This window comes from Diabrotica undecimpunctata, chromosome 9 (genome assembly GCF_040954645.1).
Source record: "Diabrotica undecimpunctata isolate CICGRU chromosome 9, icDiaUnde3, whole genome shotgun sequence".
Classification (NCBI taxonomy): domain Eukaryota; kingdom Metazoa; phylum Arthropoda; class Insecta; order Coleoptera; family Chrysomelidae; genus Diabrotica; species Diabrotica undecimpunctata.
The window spans coordinates 88770267-88788198 of NC_092811.1; the positions used below are offsets into that span (position 1 = coordinate 88770267).

At 32.9% G+C, this 17932-nt stretch overlaps 1 protein-coding gene across 4 annotated transcripts in view; it reads right to left on the reverse strand.

Annotated features, from left to right (window-relative positions):
- LOC140450239 (serine/threonine-protein phosphatase 4 regulatory subunit 4-like) overlaps positions 1 to 17932 on the reverse strand; it is a 76247-nt gene that overhangs the window by 53204 nt on the left and 5111 nt on the right. For all 4 annotated transcript variants that reach the window (XM_072543755.1, XM_072543754.1, XM_072543756.1 and 1 more), the window contains 4 exons: positions 7116 to 7228; positions 6761 to 6993; positions 4758 to 4987; positions 197 to 377 (listed from right to left, as the gene is read on the reverse strand). In XM_072543755.1, the coding sequence (XP_072399856.1) occupies positions 197 to 377; positions 4758 to 4987; positions 6761 to 6993; positions 7116 to 7228 (757 nt within the window). The remainder of the gene's footprint in view (positions 1 to 196; positions 378 to 4757; positions 4988 to 6760; positions 6994 to 7115; positions 7229 to 17932) is intronic.

Below are 17932 nucleotides of genomic sequence, written 5' to 3' on the forward strand. Positions count from 1 at the left end.
TGTCGCATTTAACATACTTAAATGTATAAGTAATTTATCGGGCACTAATTTTCCAGCGAATAATATTGTAATTTTTTTTAAAATCTATAGAAATATTTTATAAAATTTAATTTTGTAATTCTGTTGCCGCCGCTAATAACCATTATGGTGGATGCGGCTGTACTTTTTAAATAAAAAAAAAATAAGTAAAGGGTACCTAGTGTTGTTCCAATTTCGTAAATGCAAGCAGCCACAGTTTTCCTAACGAGGTAGCAAGGATCTCCAGCCAAATCTTGGAATATTAAATACCATTTGTTTAGTTCAGACCTAAGTTGAGCAGTAATGAAAAATGTCACAGCTGGAAGATTCAAGGCGCAGTATTCCCTACAAGATACAGCCTGAAATAAAAAGAAAACATTAAAATAAAGTATAATAAAACCGAAAACAATTTATTATCACCACTATAAGAAGAAGAAAACTCAGACATAAAAAACTACAGACCAATAACTTTTTCTTCATTTTCATGTGCCCTGTCCTTTGTGAACGTTAGCTATTAACATGGCTGTGCAGCCAATGTTAATAGCTAACGTTCTGTAGTATGACTCACACAAGACCGGTAGCTACTGTTGTAACTCTCTCAAGTCCATGTCAGACGGTTAAATATTTGATCAAACTAGTTTGAGCAAACTGACGTAATGACGTCATAATTACAGTTTGTTCAAATTTTTAAAATCTACCTGTCACACGATCATTCAAATTTGATCAAATTGACGTATGTCAAGAAAATTAATTGTCTTTTTGCTTATTTTATTAGTTACTTGGGCTTTATTTACGATTCTAATTTTTCCTATACACAAAGAAAATAAATAGGGTGAAAGGATTTTTATAATAATATGGATGTTTGACATTATATAAACAGCCTCTTTCTCGGTATAAATCAATTATGTAGAAACTTGTTCCCGGCTGCAAGATATTTCAAATTTTTATTTTTATTTTATAACAAAATAGGAAGACAAATAAACCACACACTGTCAACCAAAGAAAAAAAGAAAATTAATTTAAATACGTTATGCCTAACTGCTGATTGTCATTTGACTTTTGATATTTTTTGACCAATCAAAATTAAAGTTTGATCAAACTGACCTTGAAAATAGAAGACCCTCTATTTTTAGAGGATTTGATCCAACTCAGGATGTGACGTCATATGCTGTCAATTTTTTGGTTTGGTCAAACTAGTTTGATCAAATATTTGACCGCCTGACACGGACTTCAGACATGCACTGTAAATTCGATAAGTAAATTTGTTACTTCATAGGGGATTCACCGTATTTTAAATTATTATCACTACAGCGGTTTCAGTCAGAGTGCCTTTCTCAAGTGGCACTTCGAAATATATACAACTCAAAACGAAGAACTGAGCCCAGCGGCATAAGCAGGGATACGTCACGGCAAGACCAGATGGCTGAAAAATGATAGAAGACACCAGTATAAATAGTGAGATATCATAACTGTTTATCTTAAGGTATGTCATTCAGAATTAAATTATAGATTAAATAATATAGAATTTGATATCCTAGATTCTAACTTGAGAATTAAGATAGATAATATAATAGATAAAAAATTCAATACATGGTGTAAAAACTAAATAATTAATTTGCAATAGTATAAAACCCAATGTTCATTATACAAAAAGTTTTTCGAACCATAATTTTTTCAATAGATTTATACAGATATAGTAGGATCGTTTTAGCCTGTCGCATAAGTAATAAAAGTGTCTGTTCAGATTTGCCTCAGGTAGTCAGCGGTTCTCAAATTAAAAATGTACGGTTTTCTTAATTTGATAATACGACATTAGGGATTTTTTTAATAAAATAACTTTGTATTATGTTTAATAATAATTGAATATCATAATGTAAATTGATAAACATTGAGTATGAAATATACAGGGTCATTCACGCAACATGTTGGTTAAAAGTTTTCAAAGTTCTGGCCGTCATTGGTTTCTGCAAACTTGAAATAATGGGTTATGCAAAGCATTCTTCATTTTTTAAATATTTGCATTCTTCTAGCACTTCCGGTTGTACCAGAAGTCGCCATTAAGTTTCTTATTTTAAATGGAAACTGTGCTTTTTGTTATTTTTTTTTTAGAATCTACGTAAAATTCTGGATCGATTTTTATTGGGATACCATTCTCGAAAAAATAGCCGTTTTTGAGATATTTAAAGTTTTTGAAAAATTATACTAAACTCTATTTTTATTTAAGCATAAAAAAAATTGCCAATGTTAATACTGGGAAATTTCCGTGTATTTACATTTAAGTGGTAGGTTAGCCCATTTGGCTTTATCACTACCGGTCAAAGCAATTGTTCGGCGATCTAATGATGGTTGTGTGTGACGATACTTGCTTTTACTTTTCTGCACCAAGTGCAGTCGAGAGCGAGCAAGCATGGAATCCTTTCATCCGTCGTCTAATACCCAGTCATTCGTCCAGTCATGTCCTTAATCTACCTTACTTGCTAATCTAATTTTTTTGGTGCTTGCATTCAAGAGCGTCGTGCGGCGTGCCTCCGGCTCTCTCCTGCGTGCGGTTTTTGTTTTATTTTTTTTTGTTTTTTTTTTTTGGTGGTTGGTACCCTTTTGTGTTAATTTTTCTATCTTTGTCTTAATCTATGGACAGGTATCATCACTATCTGACTCGCTATCCGATTCATCTGAATCTTCATCATTACGAATAATTAAAGGTCTTACTTCATCAATAACTTGTTCTATTTCATATGACTACAATTTTTTTTTTTTTCAATATGCTTACTACATTTCCGCCATTGTTCCTCATTGACTTGGTTTAGTGCATCTTGCCAGAGTTGTAAAACGCTGGCTTCGTCGGTGGTCTTACATGCATGTTTATCATAGTAGTTTTTAGTGATGCCCCACACCAATTCAATTGGATTGTACTGGCAGTGATATGGTGGTAGTCTTAGGACCTCATGACCATATTTTAGTGCCATTTGGTCAACGACAAATTTTTTCTCAGTAATGTGTTCTTTGCACTTATTTAATAATTCAGCTTTTAAAACTAGATGTTCTTGTTCTATATTTTTCTCCGACAGCCACTTTCTTAAGTCTTCTTTTTTCCAGCTGCTTGTGGGAAACTTTTCCTCCTCTCTGGTGTGATACGAAGCATTGTCTAAGACTATTAATGACGGATTTTCCAGATTGTTTAATAATTTTTCCTCAAACCAATGTTCAAAAATATCGGCGTTCATATTTCCGTGGTAATCATCAGTTTTTTTGTCGAAGAAAATATAAGACTAGCATTGGGTATAAAACCTTCTGTATTTCCTGCATGCAATATAATATATCTTTTGCCATTACTCGCACTAGTACTCGAATAGCATTTGGTAGAATCATCTTGCCAGGATGATTTGGTATTATTTCCTTTCGCAAAAAGCCATGTTTCGTCAATAAACACAAATTGTCTGGCAAATTCGGAATTCTTGTTTTTTAAATAGTTTCTTATAAATTTCCATCTTTTTCCAACAACATTGGACAGCTCGCACAACACTTTACGATTATTGGTTTTTTGTATCTAAAACCCATAGCTTTTAATACTTTTGATAAACTGGTCAAACCCATATCACAAAGTTCTCTGTCCTTTATTTTTTGAATAAGTGTCTTTCTTGTAACATGTTCTTTTGCTTTGTACATGCTATAAATGATATTTCTGATTGAGATTTTAATACCTAGTGGCAAGTCGAGTGTTTTCGGATGCAAACGAATCCTTTTATTTTCCTTACTTAATTCCTCCTCACTCATTTTGCGAACTCTTTGTAAGGTCCGTTCTGAAATTCCACAAGCTGCACTTGTTCTTTTTTGAACTGCCAGCACTGATGTAATTGGTCCCATTTTGATTTTTTCTAAAGTAAAATAATTTTCCACTTTCAACATAATTCGACGCTCACTCGAAGATCACTTTTTACGATTTATAAAAAAATTGTTTTGGTAGCGCTGATTTATCCTCAAGTACTACAGCCGACCAGTAGGAGGTTCGGTACCACAAAGCAGGTAGAAAAGGGAAAGCATAACAGAGTGGCTGTAACTAGAGTCATAAATTATTTTTCGGGCGTTAATCCGAAATACGACAGGGTAAAACGACTTCACTATACTAAATTCAGTAATAATGAGATACAACTTTTAAAGGATTTAAATATAACTTGCCTCAACATAACAATAAAAAAACTTTAGAATATTTAAGTGTAGAATGTGAAGTATCATTAAACAAAACTGCCAATAATATCGAAAAAAGTATCATTACGAAATATATTACCGAGGTGTGTAGTGAAACTAAAAAGCCTGTTACAAAGAGAATCAAACAGTAATTTCAATTAAAAATAAATCAATAGAAAACAACATAGTGTTTACAAAAGCAGACAAAGGTAACACTGCTATTGCTGTAGATCAAATAGAATATAATAACAAAACAATGAACTTTTAAATAATCAAAATATGGAAGAACATGCTCCTAAGAGTATAAACACTTCTGATTTAAAATCTTCGGACACAAGAATTTTGTCTGAAATTCTATGAATCAGTAAAAGATAGGAATGATGAGGTCACGTATACGTCTGCTAACACATCGCCTTTGGTACTGTCTGCCGCAGTTGCAGACGAAATGGCAGTAACAAAAAATTCAGGACAAAGGCTTTTATACCCCGTAAATATACGTTTATAATTCCAAGAAGAATTAGCAGAAAATTCAAAATATACATAAATATACATACCATTGCAGGATCAATATCTACATCTAGATCGCTTATTGACAATCCTCTATGAGATAGTTCTTTGAAATTATCTAGAAACCATATACTATCTGCTTCGGACAAATGTTGTTGAAGGTTGGTCAGTAATTTGCCATAGATTTTTGCAACAGCCGGAAAAGTTAAGTCGCCTTCTTTTGTACATTGGGTACAAAGTCTTTTCACCAATGGTATAGCAGTGGTTTTTACCGTGTCTGTAAAATAAGAATACATAATATACAGAAATACATATTTATAATTTTGAAAGATATGACCTTAAAAATATATGATAAAAAGAGGGATAAGTTAGGAAGGTACAATTTCATTTAAAGTGTTCGCACTGATAGAAGGAATATTCTAAACGATCAATCGATCGACAAGCGAATAGAAATAAACGGAGAACGACTGGATACGGATTCCCGTTCTTATAACCATACCATAAACTGTGTTTACTTTCAGCTTCAAATAAATCTAATTATATTTCAATAATAAAGTATTTCAGTAAATCTGTAAGTAGAAATTAAACTATCATATAAGTCTGACCGAGCACGTTCTAACTGTTGATAATAGTTCCAAGATGTACCCAGGAACCGGCTCAATGACCTGTCCTCGTGTCCATTAAAAACTAATTGTCCACAATTGTGGGTAACTTTTTTTGATGTGTAAACCGTACGTCATACTAACCATAGATACTTTGTCACTCTTTAAGAGTCTCTGAAGGTCTCCCAATTTGTCATCTTTCCGGTCGACAAAGCTATTGCTACTGTCATTCTTAACTCTTCTAATTATTTCGACAAAATGAACTTCTCAATACTGCCGATATATATATATATATATATATATATATATATATATATATATATATATATATATATATATATATATATATATATATATATAGTGATGAGTGCCTTAAGAACCGGCAAAATAACGCAAAAGATAGAAAACATAATACGTTGTGAAATAAAAAGAGATGAAAGTAGTAGAGGTGGGAAATTATCGATAGAAACCTCTAATTTACATTACATTACATTACATTAGGACTATCGATAGTTTCCCACCTTTAGACGTTAGCTTATGAGCTAGTTGACTTCAGTCATAATATTACAAGTAAGACGTCGAACATTAACATTCTTTAAATTTCGCATAAAGTAAAAACTGATTGAAGGCAATAAAGCAAATGTAAGTACACATTTTAATTAGTAGTGATTTGATAATTAATTCTTGTTGACGAATACAGAATAACAAGATATGATAATTCTGTATTGAGAAGAGTGTATGCGACGTTTCAAATCACAGTTTATTATTGATCAATACTTTAATTTTGGATAAAAACATATTCGTACTTAAACTGTTTTTACTTACATTACGTGATACGTATTACTATGACTGAAGTCAACCAGCTCATAAGCTAACGTCTAAAGGTGGGAAACTTTCGATAGATCTAATGTAATGTAAAGTAAATTATAGGTTTATATCGATAATTTCTCATCTCTACTACTTGCATCTCTTTTTATTTCACAACGTATTATGTTTTCTATCTTTTGCGTTATTTTGCCGATTCTTAAGGCACTCATCCCTGTATATATACAGTACGTAAATCTTTCAGCTTGACATAGGTAATAGTTGACATTAGGAGAGAATGCTCTCTCCTGATGCCAACCAATATGCAGCTTCGTCGTTTTTTTAAATTTTAAACTGTTTGTCCTTGTATCGTGTTGTGTTAATGTATAATTTTTAATGTTTATGACATTCTCAATATATTGTTGGATAGGCAAAATTTGACGAAATGCCCCTGAAGATGCTCTAAGGACGAAAGTATTTGGGCAAGATTTAATAAATAAACTGTGCTCGATATCGGCCTTTTATTTGATTAAAATTCATTTATTCGAACATTCAACCTTATATCACTTATAGTATTTATTTATGACTTCTTAGAATATATTACGTACAACGATGGGTATTTTGCTATTATCATCATTACTTACCTGAATTTAAACATGGAATAAGAAGTATCGCAGCATCAACAGCAGCAGCTCTTACTTGCATATTTTCATCACTTGATAATTCTACGAGACAAGGTAGAAGACAAATTCTAACATTTGCGTCATTTGATAAACCTTTTGCGACGTGCGGCAGCTCTGTACACATTGCTGCTCGAACTTCATATAAACAATCTTGACAAAGACTTTGAGTTAAAGGGACAATATCCTTCTTGACGCTAAAATACATGCAGTTAATAATTTTTTGTGGACATATACGAGCAATATAAAAAATCATAGTGCTACAAATAAATATATCAGATATATTACATTGGAGAGCAATATATTATAAAATTCTTACTCGAATGTTGTTATTTTGGGATGTATAGCAACTTGTCCAAGCACTTTACAAGCGTTGATTCTATAAAATGTAGGCCTGTTAATTTGAGACAATTTTACTGCAAATGGTATGACCTAAAAAACACAATTGAATGAATCATAAATTTATCTCATTTAATAAATATAAATAAAAATAAGTAGTATTAAACATAATATCGAATGCTAAAAATTCTACGGAATACGCCATCAAGCAAAAAAATCCGCTGTTTGTCATTATATCATTGTTTGTACCAAGTGAAAAGTGTTTGTGAAAAGATTTTGAACTGATAGTTATCTAAAATGGTTTAATGCCAACTTATGTTATTTAGTTGTAATTTAGTTGTACAGAAAAACATTGCTCATAAAAGTTATTTGGCTTCCAGCATTCAAGAGGATTATGTGATTTTCTCAGAACTTGGAAGATTGTGTAAAGATTTATCAAATCAATGTTATAACACTTATCTGAATCAAGTAAACCATAATTAATACAGTAATCCTAAGTAATTTTGGCAGTATGAAAATAGTAAGAGAGCATCAAATGATTTACCAGATAGTATGTATTATGATAACCTACCCAAATCCTTCCCTTCCCTCCTCAACCCGCACTGGACCAGCGTGAGGAGATAACGGTCCAAACCTTCAAGTCAATGTACAAGACAAAAAAGAAAAGGCCCCCAGTGCCCAGCACTTCCAGAGACTTGATCACGGCAGCGATCAAACAACTAACGGAAGGGGGGGTGCTAAGAATCCCTGGGTAAAACCCGGCTACCACAAGATGACAATTTGGCTATGCTCCTACAATATTCGAACACTGACGGACGACAATAGATTCCCAGAAATAGAAAGTGAACTAAAGGATATAAAATGGGATATCCTTGGTATATGCGAGACCAGAAGAAAAAGTGATGAGTATATAATACTAAAAAATGGCACACATTTTATGCATAAAAGTGGCGAATACACGGGAGTGGGATTCTTGGTAAAACAAAGCCTCACACAGTGTATCGAAGAATTCAAGCCCATATCAGATCATCAGGATTAATAAAAGAACCACTCTGAAAGTGATCCAAGTATACGCTCCGACCAAAAGCCACGACGATGAAGAAGTAGAAATATTTTATGATGAAATAAGAACAGCTATAGATACAAATAAAGCAAATTACGAAATACTATTAGGAGATTTTAATGCTAAATTGGGCAAAAAAGAGGAAGATTACGAACATTTAATTGGTAACTTTGGCTACGGGAAAAGAAACGATAGAGGAGAAATGCTTCTCAATTTCATGAATGAACATAACATGTACTCAATGAACTCCTTTTTCAATAAAAACCAAGCAGAAAATGGACATGGATGAGCCCCGATAAAAAGACAAAGAATGAAATAGATTATATCTTAACAAAGAATAGAAACCTAGTAGAAGACGTATCAGTATTAAATCAGTTTGACCTAGGAAGCGAGCATAGACTAATAAGAACAAAACTAATAATTAAAAAAAAACTAGAAAGAAAAAGAATACATGAAAAAAGAAACAAATGGACATCTGAAGAAATCAAAAATAGTGAATTTAATAAAAAGATAGCGCATGCATTAAATCTAGTTAGCATGCAGCAGATAAATTCCAATGATATTGATGATTTGAATAACCTTATTACCGAAACAGTGAATAAAAGCCTTCTGCAACTGAAAAAACCAAAAACAACATACAATGAATTAGACAAAGAAATATTACAACAAATAAAAAGAAGGAAGATCTTAAATAAATCTAACAAAAGGGGAACCGACGAATATAGAGAACTTAATAGGCAGATTAGAAAAGGAATCAGACAACAAAAAAGAAAAGAAAACGAAAAATTAATAACAACAACTATTGAAAAAAATAAGAGTATGAAATGCCTCAGACCGACACTAGGACGACGTCAGATGATATCATTAATGGGAAAAGACGAAAATGAAATCACAACTAGAGAAAACATACTGAGACGAATAGAAGAATTTTACACAGAACTTTACAGAACACATCAACAAGATGATGAGATGAGACCAGCACGGAAATTAATAAAAAATGTTGGATCAGAAATAATGCCAAAAGTAACAATTTCAGAGGTAACTACAGCATTGGAAAACATGAAGAGAAATAAAGCTGCAGGAGAAGATAGTATTACCACAGATATGATATTAGAAGGAGGTAAGGAACTAATTGCAATTGTAACTAAGCTTGTGGACAGTTGTTTACATCAGGGCAAAGTCCCTAAGAGCTGGAACAACTCTAAAGTAATCTTATTACACAAGAAAGGTGATAGTCGAAAATTGGAAAACTAAAGACCCATCAGCCTACTGTCACACCTGTTTAAAATACTCACCAAAGTCATAACTACTCGACTAACAAGGAAATTAGACGAATACCAACCATATGAACAGGCAGGTTTTAGAAAAGGCTATTCAACTTCCGATCACCTGTTAACCACAAAAATATTAATAGAAAAATGTAACGAATACAAGTTTCCAGTTTTCCTAGCATTTGTAGACTACGAAAAAGCTTTCGATACCATGGAACACACGGCCGTAATAAACGCAATGCAAAATTGTAGAATAGACAGCAGATATATTAACTTAATAAAAGAAACTATGAACCAAGCTACAGCTACATACTACCTAAATGAAAATGAACACACGAACCCTGTACCATTAAACAGGGAAGTCAAACAGGGAGATACTTTATCACCCAAACTGTTCACCTTAGTTTTGGAGGACGTTTTAAAAAACTAAATTGGAAATATAAGGGAATAAACATCAATGGCCGCTACCTCAGTAATCTACGATTTGCAGATGACATAATCCTGATAGCTACTGACCTACAAGAAATGCAAACCATGCTTTTAGAACTACATACCGAATCTTCTAAAATAGGACTGAAAATGAATTTAAACAAAACAAAAGTCATGCACTCCGAAGACACCGTGACAATAATAAACGATAAAGTTATAGAAAAAGTTGAAGAATATATATACTTAGGACAAAAAATAATACTAAATAGGGAAATTCAAACTGAAGAAATAAAAAGAAGAAGAAAGTTAGCTTGGGCAGCATTCGGTAAACTGAACTATATACTCAGAAATCAACAAATTCAATTACATCTTAGATCTAAAGTTTTTGATGCATGCATTATTCCGATATTAACTTATGCGGCACAAACATGGACAATCACAAAAAAGAATATGAATATACTTAGAGTCACTCAACACGCGATGGAAAGAGCAATGCTAGGTATATCACTTAAGGACAAGAAAACAAACACATGGATAAGACAGAAAACCAAAGTCACCGATGTGGTGCAAAAATCATTAAAGTTGAAATGGGAATACGCTGGACATGTAGCTAGGAGCGATCTAAACAAATGGCACAGATCAATTTTAACCTGGAGACCATACCAACACAAAAGACCCAAAGGCAGACCTCCTATGAGATGGACAGATGATCTGAAAAGGACTGCCGGGAAAAATTGGCTACAAGTAGCGTACAATAAAAAACAATGGAAAGGAAGACTTGAAGAGGCTTATGTTCAGATGTGGACGTGAATGGCTAGACGAAGAAGAAGAAGATGTATTATGATAATGTTATAGCAACAAATACACAACATATTGCAAACTGTTTTAGTCAATTTTTTCAACAGTTTATTCGTCACAATCAAATATTAATAACTTGGAAGTAAAGAAAAACAGCAATCTTTTTATACCTAATTTTTCAATATCAGTAAAAGATATTTTTAACAACATTTTACTATTACTTAATAAGTTAAGCAGTGGTCCAGATGGTATTCCTGATTATTTTCTAAAGAACTGTATTTATCCACTAATTATTCCTTTATATCTTCTTTTTGAGTCATCATTAAAGACATCGGTTTTCCCAAGTTTATGGAAACATTCTTATATCTCCCCAATTTTCAAATCAGGTAATAAACAAGACATAATAAATTATCGAAGCGTGTGTAAACGATCCTCTATACCAAAACTTTTCGATAGCCTACTGCATGATCAATTAAAATTTTATTGTAAAGAGCGCCTAATACACAATCAACATGGATTTTCTCAGAATAAATCAATGGTAATAAATTAAGTACTCTTTGAACAAAAAATATTAAACACGTTGGAGGATAAAAGTCAGATGATACTATTTATACTGGCTTCTCCAAGGCATTCGACAGAGTAGATCATAACATCCTATTAGAAAAATTAAATGCCTTTGGCTCCAGTCATCAATCCTTACAATGGTTTAGCAGCTTTTTAATCATGTGACATCAAGAGTACCCCAATGAGCTCACTGTTCACCCTTGTTATTTAATATGTTTGTGAACGATATATTATCAGAGTTTTAGAAATTGCGATTTCCTGGTGCTTGCAGTTGATTTGAATTTATTTAAATCTGTAGATTCAAATGATGACATAACTTTAATTCAAGAAGATTTAGACCAGTTGAGTATTTGGTGTGAGAATAATATTTTGCATTTAAATGTTGCTAAATGCTGCTATATAAGTTTTTATAGAGGTTTTAAAAAATATGATACTTCTTATACAATAAATGATAATGAATTGTCTTATGTCAAAACAATAAAAGACTTAGGAGTCACATTTGATGAACAGTTGTGTTTTTTACGACAAATAAATGATGTAACAGTTAATTAATTAAAATCTTTAGGCTTTATCATTCGCAACAGTCTGAGACTATCTGTTTGGGCTTTAAGAACGGTTTATTATGCTTTAGTCGTATCTAAAGTGGAATATGTATCTATTGTAAGGTCTCCACAATACCAAGTTCATTCTACTACATTGGAGAGACTGCAGAACAAATTTTTAAGATATTGTGCATATCAATTAAACATAATCATTATTAATCATCATTATACAGATATTTTCTCACAACGACGAACTCAGAAGAAATTGAAAAATACGGGGATGAAATATTGGCATTGCAGGAAACACGATGTGTGTGTGTATACACGATGCTGTTATAACATTAGGCGACTTTAATGCTAAGCTGGGGAAAGAAGAAACTTTCGTAAACATATTTTGGAAACATAGTTTGCATAATGAAAACAGTCAAAATAGACTTAGGGTTGCACAATTTGCAACAGCAAATAATTATGTAGTTATCAGCACTAACTTCCAGAGAAAAGATATCCATAAAGGAACATGGAAAATACCATTAACCAATGAAGCTAATCAAATTGACCACATCCTCATCTCAAAAAGATGGGCAACTAATGTCAGAACGTATCGCGGGGCGAACTCTGACTCAGATCACTATCTTGTGGGGGCAAAATTGCGGCAGAAAATCGCGACAGTTGCAAAAGGAAAAAAATAGCCAATTTAAAAAATGGAATGTTGAAGGATTCAAAAGTCAAACAAAGACACAAGAATATCAAAATACCCTCCAAATAAAACTCAACAGAACCAGAGAGGAAGATACTGCAGAGGAAGAATGGAGACAATTAAAAACAATAATAACGGAATCTGCAGAGGAAACTGTCGGAAAAGCCAAAAGGCAAAGAAATGCGAAATGGTATGACGATGATGAATGCAGAACTGCAGTAGAGGAAAAAAGGCAAGCTAGGCTTAACCAACTTCAAAGAAACACAAGAAATAACAGAGAAATTTGTAACGAAAAGAGAATACAAGCGACTACAATATGAGGAAGAAAAAAAGAGAGACTTTGAAAAAACAAGTACAAGAAATCCTAGAGCATAACATAACAACAAACACGAGAGCAGAAAATTCTATAAAAGAATAAAAGAAAGCACACAGTCATTTAGACCAAAATTGACAATATGCAAAGACAAGGACAGATAACTACTAACAGAGAAACAAAAAATTATAATGAGATAGAAAGAATACTTTGAGGAAAACCTAAATGCAGACAATGGAACTGATCAAAACGAGACAATATATTTTACGGCGGAGCAGCACATTAAAAATCCGAGTTATGAAGAAGTTGTTCAAATAATAAAGAAACTAAAAAACAGTAAACCGCCAGGAACGGACGAAGTTTCGGCAGAATTGTTGAAATATGGAGGACATTGGCATTGCCGTTGGAGAAGAATCCATTACCTGATAAAGTTGGTATGGACCAAGGAGCAAATGCCGGAGGAATGGGCAGTTGGTCTTATACAGCCAATATATAAAAAAGGGAATAAGAGGGAATACCAGAATTACAGACCAATTACATTGCTAAATGTAATATACAAAATCCTTTCTGTCATTACCTACACTAGATTGTCAGAATACTCCGAAAATATAATTGGTGATTATCAAAATGGATTCAGACCAAATAGAGCTACTACAGACAACATATTCATACTTAGAACAATACAAGAGAAATCTTATGAATACGACATAGAACTATATAATATGTATATAGATTTTAAACAAGCTTTTGATAGTGTTAAAAGAGACAAAATGCTGGAAGACCTCCGAAATCTAGGTATACCAAAAAAATATATCAGCCCCATAAAAATGACATTGCAGGGTTCAAAAGCCGCAGTTAGAGTAGATGGAGAACTGTCTCCCCTGTTTGAGATCAACATGAGAGTGAGACAGGGAGACGCACTTTCAACCATACTGTTCAACCTAGTTCTTGAAGTAGTCATCAGAAAAACCAATGTAAGCGGCCATATAAACACCAAAACAGTACAAATTATGGCATATGCAGACGATGTCGCCATTGTTAGTAGAAGCAAGACACGACTAATGGAAACATTTAAGGAAATTGATCCTGAAGCACAAAAAAGAGGACTTAAAATAAACGAAACAAAAACTAAGTACATGACCATCAGAAGAACACCTGAGAATGAAAATAATAAAGCAATAGACAGCTATACTACTGAACGTATGAATGCCTTCACATATCTGGGCACAGAAAACAAACAATCAGAATTTCATTAGCACTATGCTAATGAAAGATTGATGACATCGAAATAATTAGACAAAAGAACCAAAAAGACTATCTGCAGAACTTTGATTAGACCCGTAGCAACCTATGGTTGTGAAACTTGGGTAATGTAGAAAAAAGAGGAAGCCCAACTCAGGACATTCGAGAGAAAGATACTGAGAAAAGTATATGGCCCGGCGCAAGAGAACGACGGCACATATGGAATCAGGAGAAACGACGAGGTTAATGAACTGAATGAAGCGTATGACATTGTAAGATTTGTGAAAAGTCAAAGATGGCCATGGCTGGGACATGTTCAGCGACAAGAAGACACGAAAACGACAAAGAAGATGTTACAGTGGATACTGTGGAAGTCGGTAGGAAGGCGGAAAAAAGGAAGGCCCAGGACGAGATGGTTGCATGACGTGGAAGACGACCTGAAGACAATGGAGGAGGAGAAGGGCCCAAGAAAGATCTGAATGGAAGGACATAGCCAGACAGGCAAAGACCCATCCAGGTTTATGATGCCAAAAGAAGAAAGATACAGATATTTTAAAAACACTCAACATGAATTTATTAAAAACCTGACGAGATAACTCTGATTTAGTATTTATGTTTAGATTAATAAATGGTTTAATTTGTTGTCCTGAACTTCTCCAATCTATTAGTTTATATGTTCCATCCAGAAGTCTCAGATATGTTGATCTATTTTACAGATATATATATATATATATATATATATATATATATATATATATACCTTTTAGGTTTATAGGTTTGTATATACCTTTTCACTGTACAAATTATGGTATGCATTCACCCATTAAGCGAACAATGAAAATTATAAATAAGGACAATTTAGAAATATTTGTACATACAGTATGGAAACCACTTATGGAATAAAATTGTTTGTGTCCTTATTATAGAAAATAATAAAAAACCCTGGGACACGTTAACTTTTAAATTTAAATGTGCGCTTTTTAAACATAAATTTAAATTTACAGGGTGATCCACGCAAGACTGGCATAATCCATAATCCTTATTTTTAATGAAACACCCTGTATATTTTTATGTTTTAAAAGATTCTTAACAACCTGATTTCAACGAACTATATCATGTAGGGTCTATAATGAATAATACAAGGTGAAATTTTGAAATTAATAATTTATCACGTGTTATGATATTATTTTAAATTAGCTAAATACAGACAATACACTTCTACTCTAAGTGTCAGTATATTGGGAAAAATTTCTGTTTCGTAACCGTGTTAACATTTTTTGTCATGAATAGGTAAAAACTGTCTAGATAGTCTGCTAATTAAACTAAATCAGTAAATAATGCGGATTGTTATCAATCAGTTGTTGGTGTGTTGACATTTTACATTAAAATAATAAATTCCTAATTAAAAGCTAATTTCTTGCAGAAATAAATATGAAATATTTAACTGAGGCCCACCGAATTGAGATTTTAATGGTGATCGGTTATAGGGAGAATTATAGAAGTCAAGTTGAAGTAGCAAACTTATTTAATCAGAGATATCCTCAATTACCTAATATTGCACAAGGTACTGTGTCTAAAATTTATGCACAATTCAGAGAACTTGGACATGTCAAACCATTAAAAAGAAAACCAAACTTCAGTGAAGATGAGGTGAAAGTGGATATTTTATTAAGTGCAGCAGAGAATCCAACGTCAAGTTCACATCAAATTGCATGTCCAAATAATGTGAGTCACACAACTGTCCTAAGGTGTCTTCATGAAGAAAAACTTCATCCATATAAATTGACTTTTGTGCAGGAGCTAACAGAAGACGATCCAGATCATAGAATGGATTTCTACGAAAGAATGATGCATAAAATTAACACATATGAAATAGCTCTGGGCACAATTCTTTTTTCTGATGAATCAACATTTACATTGAATGGAGAGGTAAACAGACAAAACTGTAGATATTGGTCAGCGGAGAATCCTCATTGGATGCGTGAGACACACACTCAGTATACTAAAAAGTTGAATGTTTGGGCAGGTATTATGGGGGATCATATTATTGGTCCTATATTTGTAGATGGTAATTTGACAGCGGAAACATATTTAAGCATACTAAGAGACGATGTTCTTCCTCAGTTGGCTAACTTATATCCCAATCCAATAGATCCGACCCTACCGCATGAAACTGTCTGGTTCCAGCAGGACGGTACAACGCCCCATTATGCTTTAATGGTGAGAAATTACTTGAATGAAATCTTATTCAATAAATGGATTAGACGAAGGAGTACTATTGAGTGGCCAGCTAGGTCGGCAGATCTTACGCCTTTGGATTTTCTTCTGTGGGGTTATCTCAACAACAAAGTATATGCAACACAACCAACTAGCATTGAAGACCTCAAAGAAAGGATAACTACAGAAATACGGAACATTTCACCTCAAACTTTAAACAAAGTTCGGGACGAGTTTTATAGGAGACTGTGTTATTGCCAACAATAAGGTGGAGAACATTTTGAGCATTTATTTTAATGTAATCCAATCAATTACCTCAGGTATTCTATGAATTAATTGTCATGAAGAAAATTATACTTAATTTCAAAATTTCACCTTGTATTATTCATAATAGACCCTACATGATATAGTACGTTGAGATCAGGTTGTTAAGGAGGGCGTTTCATTTAAAATAAAGATTATGGACTATGCCAGACTTGCGTGGATCACCCTGTACATTCAAATTTATGTTTAAAAGGCGCACATTTAAATTTAAAAGTTAAGGTATCTCAACGTTTTTTATTATTTTCTAAAATAAGGACACAAACAATTTTATTCCATAAGTGGTTTCCACACTGTATATAATTACAAATATCACAAATTCTAATTACATTGATAATTATCGCTTACAATTTGCACTGATAGTGCTTATTAAACAATTCGCTGATACTAATAATTAAAGGCAGCCTCAGCGGGTTTTTAAAAGAAGACACAACATATTCTGTATACCCTTACGCGGCGTTTACCGGGCGCTGAGAACATCTCCGCATCGATATAAACGGTGCGTGGAATATTCAGTTGTCAAGAGAGAGTTCTTGACTTTGCTAAAGTACAGGGTCGCAATCAGGGGTGACACAACAGTATTTAACCAAGTTTGAAAAATTCATTATCGTCGTAATATTATCGTTGAATACAATATAAATTTACACAGTATTTAACTTGCAAAGAAGGCAAAAGAAGAATGATGTCAATAGTCAAAAACTCTGAAAAAAACGTCACTATTCTTCTGGAAGTGTGATATGCTTTGTACATTTCTATAAAATAATTCCTCTTCAAGCATATTTCAGATATCTTTCTCATTAATCGGATATAACACTGGTGGATATTTAACACAACTTATAAAAAATATCTAAAAAATTTGTATTAGCCTAAAAATAATAAAATATTTTCAAAATTTACAGCAATTATTCTTTATTAATACATTTCATGATTTCAGGAACCATTATGACTTTATTTATTTACTTTATATAAAAATGTCCATCATACTATGGTGTGCATTTTGAACATACCATTATACAAATAAATAATTTGTATATCTGTTTATATTAATGAACATAGTATTAAACATAAAAAAACGGGTGTGGCAGTCCAGTGGGACTGCCGGTAGAAGTTATACTTCTATACACGCGTTCGCCGTTACAAATTTATATGGGAGTCAATCTGCACAATCGTTACATACGTAATGCTATAGGTAAGAGAGAGCAGAAAGAGAAAAAGAATTAGGTATACAGGTATATGATGCATCATTTGCTGTATATAAACATTTGACCTGTAATAGGAGTATATTAAGTAAATGAAGGATTGAATCAATATTTTAATGAAAATATATATTTTTATTTCCA